The 16,814-nt window shown below is 52.3% G+C and overlaps 1 protein-coding gene across 1 annotated transcript in view; it reads right to left on the bottom strand.

The window, feature by feature from the left end:
• Positions 1–12,952: 12,952 nt before the first annotated feature.
• AGBL1 (AGBL carboxypeptidase 1) overlaps positions 12,953–16,814 on the bottom strand; it is a 226,078-nt gene continuing 222,216 nt past the window's right edge. The window contains exon 22 of the mRNA XM_059678428.1: positions 12,953–14,388. Within this exon, the coding sequence (XP_059534411.1) occupies positions 14,145–14,388 (244 nt within the window). The 3' untranslated portion in view covers positions 12,953–14,144. The remainder of the gene's footprint in view (positions 14,389–16,814) is intronic.

Below are 16,814 nucleotides of genomic sequence, written 5' to 3'. Positions count from 1 at the left end.
CACTGCTGGTGGAATGCAGACTGGGGCAGCCACTGTGGGAAATAGGATGGAGTTTCCTCAAAAACTGAAAATGGAACTCCCATTTGACCCTGTGATCCCACTTCTAGGAATAGATCCCAAGAAACCAGAAACACCAATCAGAAGGGATATATGCACCCCTATGTTCATAGCAGCACAATTCACCACAGCTAAGGTCTGGACACAGCCCAAGTGCCCATCAGCAGATGAGTGGATTAGTTTTCTAATCCACAATGGAATACTACGCAGCCGTGAAAAAGAGAACTCTTACCATTTGCAACAGCACAGAGGGACGTGGAGAGCATTATGCTGAGCGAAATAAGCCAGTCGGACAAAGATAAATATCACATGATCTCACTCACATGTGGAATCTAATGGTTCCTTCGCTTCTCAATGCCCCTCCTGCCCCCCCCCCCCCCCGTGCATCACTGGCACCCACCTCCTTCTCCCAGGTGCGGGCAAACGATTTCCTAGGAGGCCAGCCACTGTCTTACTCAAGTGGTGTCTCCACCCTCTAACCCACTGACCGTCTACTTACAGTCACCAAGGTTAAATACACACGACTAAACACTGTTCACGGGTAGGGCTATTTTATCCAAATGGGAATAAAGCGCCCCAGAAAAATCGTCGATATGGAAATGAGGAAAACCAAGAACTTAGCTTTACGTTACCACATTCTCACTGGATATATTTTTTTCCTTGTTCGAGCTGGATACTGATGCTGCCACAGGTACACACACACACACACACACACGCACACACACACACAGGCAGAAACTAGCGTGATAAAGGTCCCCTTGATCTAAAGCAGCATCCCTGAGCCCATTCTCCTCCTCGGCCTTGGTCTCCCTCCACAGAACGATCTCTATTAAAAATTAGAGAGCGTCGCCTCGGTTGGGTCTTTTATAAACCTCCACAGAAGACAATTAAATCCGCTATTGTTTTGGGTGTGTTTCCCTCTTTCTTTGTTTTATTTTTTTCAGCTTCATGTTGAGATAGCGCTATGGAAAGTAAATGGAATATGTGCCGCCGTGTCCTCGTCTGGACAACTTGGATGACTCTTTTAGAGATTTTCCTGCAAAGTAATTAAAATCCAATTAATTGGAAAAAATAGACACAATGGGTGTCCCGACTACCATCTCTCCAACGGAAGCACGTTTTATCGCCCGACACGAGTGGCTAAGCCGGGGTTGCAAGTTTAAATTCTGAGCTATCTCCGAAAATACACTCGATTCTGGCCGGTGTGGCTCAGTGGTAGAGCGTCGACCTATGAACCAGGAGGTCACGGTTCGATTCCCGGTCAAGGGCACAGGCCGGGGTTGCGGGCTCCATCCCCAGTAGGGGGCGAGCAGGAGGCAGCCGGTCCAGCATTCTCTCTCATCACTGCTGTTTCCATCTCTCTCTCTCCCTTCTCTCTGAAATCAATAAAGATATATTATCTATATAAAGAGGAAATCTGTCATGGGCAGCTGATAACCAGACATTCTTCTCGTCCCTCCCATTCTATTCTCCGATGAACACAGATGTGGTTTCAGATTCCACAGACGTCGTTCAGAGCGTGACGCGAAGACACTGCCACCCACACGAGGCCGTTTAATACAGAAACACACGTGACAGTCCAAGGTGAAGAGGAGGGAGGGGAGGGCCAGGGTGTGACTCAGCATCCAGGGGGAGCAATTTGCCGAGTCAGCGTTCCTGTTTGCTCCTGTGACGAGTTAAACGTACACATCAAACCACGCTGATGCTTTTGCCAGAAATCATTTTACATAATTTTTTGGTGTCCAGTGATTTTCTTAATCCCTTCCCTTTTTTTTTTACTCCACCTTCCAACTCTTAACCTAACTCTCTGGAAAGAAAGTACCACTCACCCCTCTCCGTGTCCCGCTGTGAAGAAGGGAGGGGCTGTCGATACGTGTGTACCACGGGACGTCTGTACACTGATTTGTAAAGAAATTGGAAACAGTGTAAAGGTGGAGTTATCGTTTCTGAAAGCTCTCACAGGAGCCCAGACATTTCCTGGGGAAACCGACGTTCTGGAGGAAATCACCCGGTTTAGCCGTCTATCTTCCTGCCGTAGTGGGGTTCCTGCTGCTGGCTGGGTCGGACCTGCACCGCTTCTGGCGGTTGCGGTTCTGTGATTTTCACTGTGAGCGTGTAGCGTTCCAGCTGCGTAACTGTAGCAATCGCTTCCCTGGAAAGATTCGCTACACATCGCACATGTCTACCCAAAACGTTCCCTGCACTTTTATTTATTTATGTTTTAATGAACATTGTCTCCGTGGCTCTATTATTACTATTATTATTATTATTGTTACTAGAGGCCCGATGCACAAATTCGTGCACCAGTGGGGTCCCTCGGCCTGGCCTGTGGGATCAGGCCAAAACCGGCTCTCCAACATCCCCCGAGGGGCCCCGGATTGCAAGAGGGCACAGGTCAGGCTGAGAGACCCCACCCATGCACGATCGGGGCCGGGGAGGGACACGGGAGGTTGGCCAGCCGGGGAGGGACCAAGGGAGGGCTCCAGAGCATGTCCTGCCCGTCTCACTCAGTCCCGATTGGATGGACTCCAGCAGCAAGCTCACCTACCGGTCAGAATGTCTGCCCCCTGGTGGTCAGTGCACGTCATAGCGAGCGGTTGAGTGGCCTTAGCATACATTAGCATATTATGCTTTGATTGGTTGAACGGCCAACCCAGGCATGTGCCCTTGACTGGAATCAAACCCGGGACCCTGCAGTCCACAGGCCGACGCTCTATCCACTGAGCCACACCAGCCAGGGCCGATACGGAACTTTCAATTCTCTTGTAACCATCACTAAGGTGGCATCCCATCACCTATTATCTGTTCCTACTGACAAGCAAGACCATCGTCAAGGAAAAGTGATTACGCTGGAGACGAATATCCTATTGGGAGGGGAGAGGTCACGAGAGGTCATCTCAGAGGCTGCCCAGCCCACTTCTCAATCGTATGTCCTCCGATGACAGCAAGAGATCGGCATCGAGCTTCTACTCTGCCGTGGCCAACACGCTGGGCGTTTGGTAGATAAACATCACATGTGTTTGCCTGTCAGCCAAGAACTCACAGCCCCGGGGTTTCTACTCGTGTTGCTATGAAGCCGCTTTTATTTTTTATTTTTATTTTTTAAATATATTTTATTACTTTTTTACAGAGACGAAGGGAGAGGGAGAGGGATAGAGAGTTAGAAACATTGATGAGAGAGAAACATTGATTCAGCTGCCTCTTGCACGCCCCCTTCTGGGGATGTGCCCGCAACCCAGGTACATGCCCTTGACCGGAATCGAACCTGGGACCTTTCAGTCCGCAGGCCGGCACTCTCTCCACTGAGCCAAACCGGTCAGGGCTGAAGCCTCTTTTAAAACAAGAATCTCGGGTATCAGGGGTCTGGCTCCTCACACACAGAGTGAGTGGCTTTCTCTGTGTCATTTAATAACTGAGTCCGGGGACCCCCGGAGAAGAGGAGAAAAATCGAGCCAGTCGATCAATCATAAAATCATAGACTCCAGACCTGGAGGAGGGAGTCGATCAACTGATCCATACACCCCGATGGTTCGCCTGCCATTCTGAAAGCCAAAGTCCAGAGTCAGGAGGGAATCCACGCTCGATCCATGGAAACGGAGAATTAATTTATCCTTCCACGATTGTTCTACAGAAACAAATGCTACAGCCGCCTCCTTGGGGGCAGGGGAGAGGGAAGGAGACGGGGGAGAGAGAATTAAAAACCCACACACCGCAGGGCGCCGGGGGAGCCAGCAGTGCGATGAGGCCCCGTACAAGTCACGCTAGTGGATCAGGGACCGGGTTCCTTAAAGATGCGAAATTGAACAGGTAGCAAATTAAAAACGGCCAGCCGGACCTTTCTCCCTTTCTTTTAAGGTTGGTTCTCAACGGCAGCTTCACAGAGACGGAAAATCAGGATTTTATAGAAAGCCATGCTTCGTAGGGTATTTTCTGTACTGGACATTTTCTTTTCTTTTTTATGGTTAATCCTCATCCAAGGATTTTCAGAGAGAGCAGAAGGGAGAGGGAGAGACAGAGAGAAACACCGATGTGAGAGAGACACGCCGATGGGTTGCCTCCTGCCCGCGCCCCGACCAGGGCCCGGGAGCCTGCAACCCAGGCACGTGCCCTCGACCGGAATTGAACCCGCGACCCTTCAGTCCGCGGGCCGATGCTCTACCCACTGACCCACACCGGCCAGGGCGATACTTGGCTTTCTAAAGTAAAGTTCAAAGGTGAATGAATATACACCACCGTATTGAGAGGGAATAATAGAAATAGTCAGTGTTTACATGTTCTGGGGTTTTTAAAAAAACATTGCCCTGGCCGGTTTGCTCAGTGGTTAGAGCGTCAGCCCGAGGACTCAAGGGTCCCAGGTTCGATTCCGGTCAAGGGCATGTACCTTGGTTGTGGGCACATCCCCAGTGGGGAGTGTGCAGGAGGCAGCTGATCGATGTTTCTCTCTCATCGATGTTTCTAACTCTCTATCCTTCTCCCTTCCTCTCTGTAAGAAATCAATAAAATATATTAAAAAATATATAAATAAATAAATAAACCAGAAGGACCAAACCGAAGAGCAACCTGCAAGCCGGGCCGGGGAAGGGGCGCAGTCTGCTGTGGAGACGGACTCTCAGGTGCGCTAGGCCAGCGGTCAGCAAACTGAGGCTCGCGAGCCATATGCGGCTCTTTGGCCCCTTGAGTGTGGCTCTTCCACAAAATACCACGTGCGGGCGCCCACGTACAGTGCGAAGTTGACTTAAAACTTTAAAGTTTATTCAGTTAATTTTAGGGAACGCTGTGGAGTGAAAGAAGATGTAGTGTGGAGGATGGAGAAAGGTGTGTGGAGATGGTTTGGACATACAGAGAGGATGGACGGAAGGAGACAGAGAAACAAGTGTACAAGACGCGTGTGGATGGGAGAGTTGGAAGGGGTCGACCTCAGCGAACGTACCTCCATTAGATTGCGGACGTTTTTAGAAAGACCAGCTTAGGAGTTCCCTAATGAAGTTAATAACAACGTACCTACCTATATAGTTTAAGTTTAAAAAACGTGGCTCTCAAAAGAGATTTCAATCGCTGTCCTGTTGATATTTGGCTCTGTTGGCTAATGAGCTTGCCGACCACTGCCCTAGGCTACGTACGCGTGTTCCCATCAGCAATGTCCCCAGCAGCCGAAAGCGGAAAGGCGAAGGGTGGGGGGACCTTTTTTGCTGCCAACGGCCGTCTGCATGTTTATGGCATCACCCCCAGGCCACACAATCATACCAAGTTAAAAACCAGCCTGCTCCCTGTGGCCGAGCATGTCACGGACGCACCCCGAGGCCCCGGCAGGGCCAGGCCAAGTGATCCCGCGGGCTGGACGTTCCCCACCCCTGCAGCCAAGAGCGCAAACAAGCCACATGTCCATCAGCGCTGGTCACAGAGCAGACCACTAGGAAGCAGAGAAACAAATCGCAATGGGGACACAACCTCGGGGGGATTGAAAAAATAAAACAAGAAAGACGATTCATAGCTGTCAATAATGGGGGACAACTGACAGTTTGCAGATCGGAGCAGCTAACAAAAGGCCAGAGAAACGGTGACGCTAAGAGGGACACGGGCTGTGGGTGCGCAATTGACGAGCGGCACCTGAATAGGAAAAAAACAAAAAACTCTCCAACCAGAGACATCAGCCTGAGTCCCGTGTCTCTCTGTGTTTAATGACAAAGAAGATCTCTTGAGTCGGACGCGAAGGAGAGCAAGACGAACCAGTACCCTGTGCTTTTAATTTTGTTTCGCTCGTTGTCTTTCGTTTTCAGTGCAACATAGAAAGCGCCAAGAACGAGGAGGCCTCCTACTTAATTATTTAAGCTTTCTGATACGTTGTCTGCTATGTACGTTTCTGAAACTTGAAGTTCTGACCTATCTTTCAAGATGACACAATGAAAGCAGCACGAATCCCCCGCCTCCCTCCCCTCCCCCACCTTCCTACCCCCCTCACCTCCCCATCCCTGTCCCCCGGACAGAGATGAATGGGCCATACTGGGGAAAGGAAGGGAAGAATGAGGAAGAGGGAGAGAGAGAAGGAGAGAGAGAGAGAGATCAATGAGAGAGAATCACTGATCAGCTGCCTCTTGCACGCCCCACACTGGGATGGAGCATGCAACCCGGGCCTGTGCCCTGACCGGGAATCGAACCCTGACCTCCTGGTTCCTAGGTCGATGCCCAACCACTGAGCCACGCCGGCCCAGAACTCAGCCTCTTTCAGCCTCACCGCCTCCCGCCGTCGAGTGTACGGGCTGGATAAGACGCATGGCTCTATCCCTCCTGGCTCTATCGTCCTATGATTCCACAATTACTTTCATTCTGTCCTTCAGAATACCAACCACAACCGTAACTAGGCATTTAATAAACATCGTTAGATAGCATCGCATATGATTTTTTTTTTTTACTGCTTGTATGTCTTCCCCCGAACCATTCCCGGTGTTTAAAGCGCTCAGCTAAAGATCCCGCAAATTGTACATTTCATTTTGTTTATCTGTTTAGGCAACTGAGATGCCTTCGGGGTTATGGTTATAAATGACGATATTGGCTTGTTTTTTAAGAAGCAGATAATGCCGGGAAAATGTGTCCTGATGGAATTCAAAGTGTTTCCACCCAACGTCTCCCCCCCCCCCACCCTTCCCCACCACCGACCACACACACATACTTGGAAGTTTCAAAAAATGTGTAAAATGAAAAAAACCAAGTTAGCATGGAGAGACTACAACAAGCCTACAACATAAAAGCAAAACACTATGCATGGGGCTGCTTTTTCTTTTCTTCAATGAAAGAATGCAACACCCCCCTTGCTATCTGATAATTATGAAATTAAAACAATCTCCTAAAACAGTGCCTCCCACACAACGTCCTCTTTCTGTCACTGGCCATGTCCAGCCCTCCTGCCCCCGCCCTTCTCGGGCTAACCCCTTATTCTTTTATTTTTAAATATATTTTTATCTTGATTTCAGAGATGAAGGAAGAGGGGGAGAGAGAGAGAGAGAGAGAGAGAAACATCAATGATGAGAGAGAATCATCCATTGGCTGCCTCCTGCACGCCCCCTACTGAGGATCGAGCCTGCAACCCAGGCATGTGCCCTGACCGGGAATCGAACCATGACCTCCTGGTTCATAGGTTGATGCCCAACCACTGAGCCGCCATGGCCGGGCTACAGTAAAACCTTGTATGAGACAACTAGAGGCCCGGTGCACGAAATTTGTGCACGGGTAGAGTCCCTAGGCCTGGCCAGCGATCAGGGCTGACCTGGCTGCCAACTAGGGCCTTCCTTTGTTCTGTGCCGCCCCCTGGTGGTCAGCGCACGTCATAGCGAGTGATCGAACTCCGGTCTCCCGGTCGAACTCCGGAGGGGACACTTTGCATATTAGCCCTTTGTACAGATAGAAGAGAAGATAATGTGGACAAACAAGCGGGAATTGTTGGTGCTCGATATGAATGGTGTGATAAGAAGACAGGGCCCTGGCAGAGAAATGACGGATACAAGTGAGGCATCCAACCCCCACTGAGGACATCACGGGCAATTAGGAGATCGTGAACGGACACGGTCCATTGCGTAATCAATGCTCGCAGGGGTCGCAGATGGGAGAACAGAGAGACGGGGCATTATGGGAGAAGATCTGTTTGGATCTGGGGCGATCTGAACGGGGCCCTGAGGGAGGGATGGAGAGAAGGATAGGAGAGCAGGTGACACCATGCCGGATAGACTTAGCAGATGATAAACCAGCCCCCTGTCCTGGACAGCTGGCCGTGGGGCCGGCTGTGTGGGGAGATGAGCCCAGAGGGGCGGCTGGGCTGGGCTAACTCACGGCGGCATGTGAATGTCAAGCTCATGCATCATGTGGACAACTGCAGGAGACTGGCCCATCCACGTGCACCGCTCCCAAACCCGCATCGTCCTGCAGATCTCGTACCCCCTGTCCCTATTCATCATGTTTGCAGAGGTTCCTGCAGTAAGAGGGAGTCAGGGGGGGTGAGGGATGAGCGATGGCCACCTCACCGCGTCGTCTCATCACGGACGCTGGGCTCCCATGGACGCGTCGCTCTGGCCACCCTCCCGCAGGCCTGACGCCATGGCTCCGCCCGGCTGTGGTACCCTGGGTGGCAGTGCCTCTTCGTTCTCTGCCCTTTTGTGTGTGTGTGTGTGTGTGTTTTTAATCCTCACCTGAGGATACGTTCCCATTGATTTTTAGAGAGAGTAGAAGAGAGAGGGAGAGAGACAGATGGATGGGTTGCCTCCTGCATGCACCCCGACCAGGGCCAGGGAACCTGCAACCAAGGTACGTGCCCTTGACCGGAATCGAACCCGGGACCCTTCAGTCCGCGGGCCAACGCGCTACCTACTGAGACACACCGGCCGGGGCCATTTCCTGCCGTTTAATTTTTTACGTGTGTAGGCCGAGCTGCCCCCGTGAAATCGACAACGTCTCTTTCTTGTCATCCAGCTCTCCTCCCACAGCTCCGATAATAAAAGAATTAATATTCCTCCCAAGTCCCTCAACTCTTTCCTCTCCATTTCAGCGTCCGCCTTTGAAATCCTTCGCGTGGCTAATGGCGCTATTGAAATTTCTACTCCGAACCCGCTTCTCACTCTGGAGGTTTTCGATGTGAATCTTTTTATTTCGTTTTGCGTAATGAATGGAAATAGATTTAGATTTCCTACTTGACGACGGTTGATATTCCATGTCACTTAGAGGCAGGATTCGGAGTGTTGACATGTAAAACGGCAACTATTAAATGCTGTCAGTCTTTTGCCTTCTGTTGAGTGCTTCGTTTTCGTGAAAATCCCTGGGTTTTGTTTTCCTGTTATGCCTTGTGTTACCTGAATGATATTCTTTCACTGTGATTTTAATGGGTGAACGCCCAGGTTAAGCCTATTACTTCGTGCATTTAAAATAAGAGAGTTAAAATCATGTTTATTAGCCTCTTTTTTTTTTTCTGGCTGATTTCTGATTTTGATCTAGCTGCCTTGCTGTGGATGTATTCTCATCTCCCACCTCGGACAAGATAACGTCCCATTTTCAGGCAATGGGAGATAGAATAATCTCACAGGCAGTAATTATTGGTTTATGAAGTCACTTTTCTGTATAGGCCTGAGTACTTCACAGCACAGTCATTATTATTATTTTAATCCTCACTATAAGATACTTTTCCATTGATGTTTAAAAAATACATTTAAATATAATTTTTTTTATTGATTTCAGAGAGGAAGAGAGAGGGAGAGAGAGAGAAACATCAATGATGAGAGAGAATCGTGGATCGGCTGCCTCCTGTACGCCTCCTACTGGGGATCAAGCCCACAGCAACCTGGGCAGGTGCCTTTGACGGGAACCGAACCTGGGACCCTTCTGTCCACAGGCCAACCAACACTCTATCCCCTGAGCCAAAACGGCTCGGGCTCCACTGACTTTCTTAGAGAGAGTGGAAGGGAGGGAGAGAGTGAGAGAGAAACACTGATGTGAGAGAGACAGATTGGTTGCCTCCAGCACAGGCCCTGACCAGGGCTGGGGTTCGAACCTGCAACCCAGGCACGCATCCTTGACTGGAAATCGAACCCACAGCCTTCTGTGTAGGGGCCAATGCTCTCGGAAATCAATAAAAATATATATTTTTAAAAGTTGTGTTGACTGAAATCCCGGGTGTGTGGAAAGAGGTCGCCGGCTCCAAGCTGAGCGACGAGGTGGTTGAGGGCAGCTGGCCTGTGGCCCAGGGACAGGAGGGAGACTGTGGGAGAGCGCCCTCTTTGAACAACCAACAAAGACAAGTGACCAGTGGGCGGGTCAGCCCTGGGCAGAGGAGATGAGCCTGGGAAGGCCCCGCCCCCCGCTGCCTCTCAGTGGTCCTCTCCTGGCTGCACCCCACGCCCCTTTGCAAGGTCATTTTCAACCCTAGAGCCCAGCCAACCGCAGCCCCTAATTGCAGATAAAATGGATGAAGGTTCTTCCTCACCGTGTCCCCCAAGTTTTCTGGCTCAATTCACCCTCCACCCCAACCCCCAAACGTTTGTGTCTTGCTGCTCAGGGTGCCTCTCTTTCTTACTCTGTATCTTCAGCCCCGATCTCGGAAGCTTTCGTTCGGAGGGGCACTGGCACAGCACCCACCGGATCGGTCCGGGCTCTGAGAAGCTGACTGTGCCGGCCTGGCCCCCGGCCCTCGGGGGACAGAGCGCCAGTGTGAGCCGCCTCACGCCGGCCGGCCGGCCCTGAGCCTGGCGGCGTTCCTCACGGGCTGGCCGGCACGCACGGCGCCCACGAAGATCAGAAATAGCAGCAACCTCACATTTCATCCAGCTCGGAGACATGAAGGCCATCCCCAAAGTCGTCCACGCACGTCCCCGGACCAGAGGGACCCGTAACTCCTCGGCGGATGCCCTCTCCTGTGGACGGGAAGCGGCTCAGGGAACACAGGCATCGTCTCCTACCTGTCAAGCAGGGTCGCCGGCCCCGTGGCCGTCCGCACGTGTTCTTTTCCGGGTTCCGAACTGCACTTACGCACGAGAAACACACACAAAAGCCTTGAACATCACAGAGCTCCTCTCTTGGTCCCCACACACCCTTTGTTTTCTGTGAGAAATACAAAACAGCCCTGGCCGGCGTGGCTCCGTGGACAGAGCGTCGGCCTGCGGACTGAAGGGTCCCGGGTTCGATTCAGTTCAAGGGCACATGCCCGGGGTTGTGGGCTCGATCCCCAGTGTGGGGCGTGCAGGAGGCAGCCGATCCATGATTCTTTCTCATCACTGATGTGTCTATCTCTCTCCTCTCTCCCTTCCTCTCTGAAATAATTTCTTTTTTTTTTCAAAAAGAAAGAAATACAAGATTTTTTTTTTTTGATTTTTTTTTTGCAGAGAGTCGAGCTCAACGAGCTGGTGAGCTGGTGCCTCCGCGGACTGGCCGGTCAGCGTAGCAGAAGGGGCACGCTTCAGGGCCCAGGACAATGGTCCCTTTGACTGGGAATCGCCGAGCCAGCATCGCAAGTGTGCAAAGAACAAACAAGGCCCGAGTCCATCCCCAGTTGTGCTCCACTCTGCTGGATCCACGTCAATGCATTTCCGCTCCTCTGGGCAGCAGGGAGGGCTGCCTAATGATAGAGGCCCGGGGTGCATGCTAATGGGGGACAGGGCAGTCCGGGACCTGGAACCAAGGCCCTTGTCTGACCTCTACAGGCCGTTTGGAGGAAAAAAAGGAAAGGAAAAAAAGAAGGCGCTTCTGGAAAATTACAGAGCAGGGGGGCACGGCAGCGCAGACAGGGGGCTGAGGGAGAGGGATGCTTCCCGGATGCCTGCTTGCTGCTCCGAGTGTGCGGGCACGGGCGTGCCCTACTTTCCCGCCGCTCCACCATCTATGTTTAATAGGTTACTGCGGCAACGGGCAGGAGGTCATTCTCAGGAGGCCTTCGGAGCGGAAATGAAGATCTCCGTCCTGCAGCACGTAGCACATAAAACCCCACTGTGTTCTGGGCACAGGGCTGTGCCCTCAGGATACAGAGTGAACAAAAGTGTATTGTTCTCCAAGAACGGACAGTCTGATGGTGGCGGGGGTGGCAGGTGGGAGATGGGGTGTGGGGACAGGGACAATGTCCCCAGGCAATGCCATGCAACAAAACCTAACCTCCGGCAGGGTTTTCTACAAGATGCTGTGGAGACTCGGGGTCAAATCCCGGAAGACTGCCTGGAGGAGGCCGCCCTTCCTCACAAGGAGCACGGAAGGAGGCACAGCGGTGGAGGCAAGGGAGCAATAGAGCGGCGATGGCACCTGGCTTGCCTTGGCAACAACCCTCCGCGTGAGCCTGAGACCCAAGCGTCAGGCTCTTGGCCAATGTTCTCGCGGCGCGGAGCCTTTTACGAGAGCCCCAGAGGAAACCACGGCGCAGGCTGGCATTCCCGGGCTCTGAACGCCAGGCTGGCCCAGTGCCCATGCAGACGTGAGCCCTCGGTCTAGAGCACCTCGATGCAGGCTGCCCCCGCGAGGGGCTTTTACACGCTCGATCCCTCTCATCTCAGAGCTTTATGTAAACACCTGCACAGAGCAGGCAAGGACCGGGCCTCCCTGCTCCCGGGCAGGCTGGTCTCCCGCGGGGAGATTCTCCCGTGGCAGCCCCCAGCTCGCCCCCAGCTCGCGAGGCCAGATGCGCTCTCACCGAACCCAACTTCCCCTCTGCACCTCCCGCCCACGGCCGGTGGGAAAGGGAGGGATTTAAGGGAACTGTGTGGGCCTGCAGTCACACCCTGGGTGCCCGGGTTGGAGGCCGGGAAGAAGACACACTTTGGAGCTCTTTGCACGTAACAAGGTGCAGAGACAGGGAGCAAGGTAAGAGCAGGCCCGTGCACCCGAGAGCTCTGTGTTCGTGGGCCGGCGGGATGGGGCTGTACACACACATGAAGCATGCCACAGAGGGGAGGTACCGGCCGTGCAACAGGGCACAGAAGAGAGGTGAGGTGACCAGGCTGGGCGACTAGGGAAGGTTTGACCGAAAAAAGGTGATATGTGAACTATGACTTGGTATCCCCAGGTGATGCCATGGGAGACCCTATCGGAGACAGGAAAACATGGGAGGCTTGAAAAATTAAAGAGGCCGCTGAGGTAGCTGTGTGGCTCTGCAATGGTGTGCGTGTGTGCACATGTATGTGTGTGCACCCATGTATGTATACATGTATGTGCACACGTGTGTGTGTTGTTTCATCCGATCGATGTTGATCTTTCCATTCCAACTCCTGCCACACTCCTCTCACCACATACAAACCCATCTTTTAAACCCGCCCCACGGAACATTTTATTCCAAACGCTAACCCCACCACAGGGCCTTTGCACAAACTCTTCCTAGTTCTTAGCATGGTTTGTTTTTTTTAAATATATTTTTATTGATTTCAGAGAGGAAGGGAGAGGGAGAGGGAGAGGGAGAGAGAGAAACATCAATGATGAGAGAGACTCATGGATCGGCTGCCTCCTGCACACCCCCTACTGGGAATCGAACCCGCAACCTGGGCATGTGCTCTGACTGGGAATTGAGCCGTAACCTTCTGGTTCATTGGTAGGCGCTCAACCACTGAGCTACACCGGCCGGGCTTGCTTTTCTTTTTACCAGAAATCTCCTGCGTGTCCTTCAAGAATCGCCTTAACTTATCATCTCCTATTGGTCGGCTTCCCCTGCCCCATTACATTAGGTGACCCCGTATTCTCCTCTCTCTGTCTAGCTCCATCATGGCAGGTGCGGCTATATTACAATAAAACGGGTTTTTTTTTTGTTCGTCTCTCTGTCTGAACTGTGAGCGACTGGAGGACACAGAGTGGGCCTCTTCTCTCTGCGACTGGGGAGCGCAGGGAAGGGCCTGGCAGGTGCAGGTGCATCACATCAATGTGTTTCGTCGACGAATCAGGAAACAGTCCGCGTTCCTGCTGCTCCCGGACACGCCCCCCGGACAGCCACCTGCCCGGGTCACTTCCTCTCAGAAACACACTCGATGACGAGAAGGCGACACCACAGACGGCTGGGAGCGGAGACGCACACTGGAGACCTCGAGTCCGCACAACTTCTCTCCCTCCCAGAACGCACGTTTCCACCAAATTACCTTCTCGACCTTGTGCACCGGTGAAACGCCAGCCGTGGTGCGCTCTTCGCGCTGTGAGAGCAGAAACCCTGCAGGCGGGACATGCGGCGGGATGCCGTCAGCGTGGACTGGAACCGGGTCCTGTCACTCCCCTCACAGCTGTGTGTGTGTCGCGGGGGAAGTCTGAACGCCGTCCTATGGAGGACGGATGTGGGATTCCCGGACCAGAGCAGAGCTATGTGGGAAAGCGCTGGACGCAGAAGGTGCTGTCAAGAGGGACAGCAGGCATGACGACTGCATGCACGCCGGGCTCCTGGGTCGCATGTCTGCGTGAGGACATGGAGGAGGGCGTCATGACCAAGTACCACTGGCTTCTGCGCTTCGTGCAACGGGACTAAATCTAGAAACAGGGCTGCGGGGCTCACAGGGGCTGGCTTTGGCACCCACATTGTGTGCGCATCCGACGGCAAAGAAATAACACAGCTGCTCATCCAATGGTTGCAGTCACGGAGCTTGCCATGAACCTGGGGGCTATGGGCTGTCTCTTCTTCCCAGTTCCAGCCCTTCTTCCTCCTCCTCCTGCTCCTGTTCCTGCTCCTCCTCCTCCTCCTCCCCCTCATCTTGGTCCTGCAGGGAGGCCCACTCCCGGATCTGCCGGTCCAGCTCAGAGCAGCTCCCCTCCCGGTCGGAGCTGCTGTCGGGACCGTAGTCGATCTCCTCCAAGCATGGGGGCTCGTCATCCAGTTCCACGGTGCCGCTGCCGCCGCTGCTGCATCTGCGCGGGTCCCCGGGCCACGTGGACGAGAAAGGAAGGAGGAGAAGGAAGGGAAGGAAAAGGGAAGGAGACGTACAGAGGGGAGGAGGCACAGAGACGGGGAAAGGGAGAGAGGAAGAGGAAAGAGAAGTTACCCACAGGAAAGAACACGTAAAAAGAAGTCAGACAGAAGCAAAGAGTGGGCCTCGTCTCCTCTGGGCGTGAAACCCCAGCGTCCCCGTGCCTGGAACGGGCGGCTCTCAGAGCACCCGGGTGTCGCCCGCTCCCTGGGGACAGAGGGAGGAAACCACACAGAACCGAAGCCGCCTCCTTCCTGAGCCGGCGGCCTCTGTGGTCATGAGGTTCCCAGGCTCAGGACGTGGACACGATCTTCAGGGTCCTCTGGGCTCGACGTGAGCGACCAGAGGTGGATGCGACGGCTCATCCGGGATTGGCGTGTTCACTCCCAGGACACGGAGGGACTGGACCGGGGGTAGGCAGGACTCAAAACCCGCCCATCTCGCATTCCAACCGCATGAGTCATATGGCATAGCTCCCCCTTCCTCACGATGAACGGCTTATTGGGATGAGAACATGAGTCCAGGTTAAAATGCATAAACCAGAGAGCAAGTAGAGAAATAGCACCTGGACTGTGTTTGTGTCTCCCTGCCCCCGCATCTCTCCTGTCAACCGTCAGTTTATTCACAACCTAGAGGCCCGGTGCATGAAATTCACGCACTTGTAGGGTCCCTAGGCCTGGCTGGGGATGAGAGCTGATCGGGGCCTTCCTTCGTCCCATGCCACCCCCTGGTGGTCAGCGCACGTCACAGCAAGCGATCGGTCTCCAGGTCGAACTCCCGCGGGGACAATTTGCATATTACGCTTTTATATACAAAGATGGGACACCCAGTGAGAGATCTAAGGGGGCGACAGCAACAGAACAAATATTGACCGTACAATGTGGACGAAGGGAATTTCCTCCCAGGACCTGCTGTTATCACCTTCATTTGCACGGGGCACCTTCTTTCCTGAGGACTTTCTCATCACTCCCTACTTAGGATTTAACCAATGAGGATTCACCGTGTGCTGGGCTCTACGCCATGATGTGTAGAAGGCAAGCGCTTCATCAACCGGACAGAGCTGCTTAGACACCTGCCGTGCCATAAACAATGAAAACGGGTAACCCACAGCGTGGTCGCACATCCGCTCGGAAAATGAACCAGGGGCCGCGTCTTCACTACCTACTGACGGGCTGGAGCTGCCTGCATGCCGCCCAGGTGCCTGGTGCCCTAAACTGTTGGTCCTGGGGGATGCTTGTGCCTGAACAGGGCGCCGACCTATGAACCAGGAGGTCACAGTTTGATTCCCAGTCAGGGTACATGCCCATGTTGTGAGCTCGATCCCCAGTAAGAGGCGTGCAGGAGGCAGCCGATCCATGATTCTCTTTCATCATTGATGTTTCTGTCTCTCCTTTCCTCTCTGAAATCAATGAAAATGTATTTTTTTAAAAATGTCTACTCTCCCCATTGCTACTTTTCAACACAGTACTGGAAGTTCTAGCCAGCATAATAAGACAGGGAGAGAATATAAAAGACATGTAGATAGGAAAGCAAAAGAGAAAATGATCTCTATTGAAGAACGTACAAGAACAACAATAAAAAGTTAAAAAAAAATAACTCTAGAACTATAAGAGAGCTCAGTGAGGTCATAGGTTACAAGATTAACGTAGGAACATCAACTGTACTCGTAACATTGAGCATGTTAAAATCAGTAAACATTTATAATCAGTTTAAAAAAAAAGAGAGATACTTAGGTGTCAATAGAACAAAACATGTACCGCACTTGTATGCTAAAAAATACATATAAAATCTGTGGATAAGAATCAAAGAAGACTTAAATAAGTGAAGAAACATCACTGGCCTAGAGGACTCAACACTGTAAAGATGTCAATTACCCCCAAATGGCGATACACATTTTACACAATTCTCATTGAAGTTCCAAACAGATTTCTGTGGATTCAGACAAGATGACCCTACAATGCATATGGAAATGGTGGAAGAACTAAAAATATCTAAAATAGTTTTGGGAATGAGGACAGAGTGGGAGGACTCACTCTAGTCCAGTTCAAGACGGGCTATATCGCTACAATCAGCAAAACGGCCCGGGTGTAGACAGGTAGATCGATAACACGAAACAGAGGACCCAGAAACAGATTCATGTGAGCAAAACCAACTGGTTTTGTGACAAAAGTATGGACGCAACGCAACCACTAGGGAAGTTGGGGGGATGTGAAGAGAGGGGAGAAACATACTCATCAGGGCACCAGGTATCACGTGAGCACAGTAGGACCGCAGGTTCCGTTTCCATGATGCCAGCAGCTTCTTATTCACATGAAATGTCTTCATGTGAAGGAGGATGGAAGAAAGCGAACAAATCGAGATTCCCAG

The sequence above is a fragment of the Myotis daubentonii genome, chromosome 21, assembly GCF_963259705.1.
Source record: "Myotis daubentonii chromosome 21, mMyoDau2.1, whole genome shotgun sequence".
In the NCBI taxonomy this organism is placed as follows: domain Eukaryota; kingdom Metazoa; phylum Chordata; class Mammalia; order Chiroptera; family Vespertilionidae; genus Myotis; species Myotis daubentonii.
Note: the sequence above shows the minus strand (reverse complement) of the source record. Positions and strands in the feature narration are given on the sequence as shown.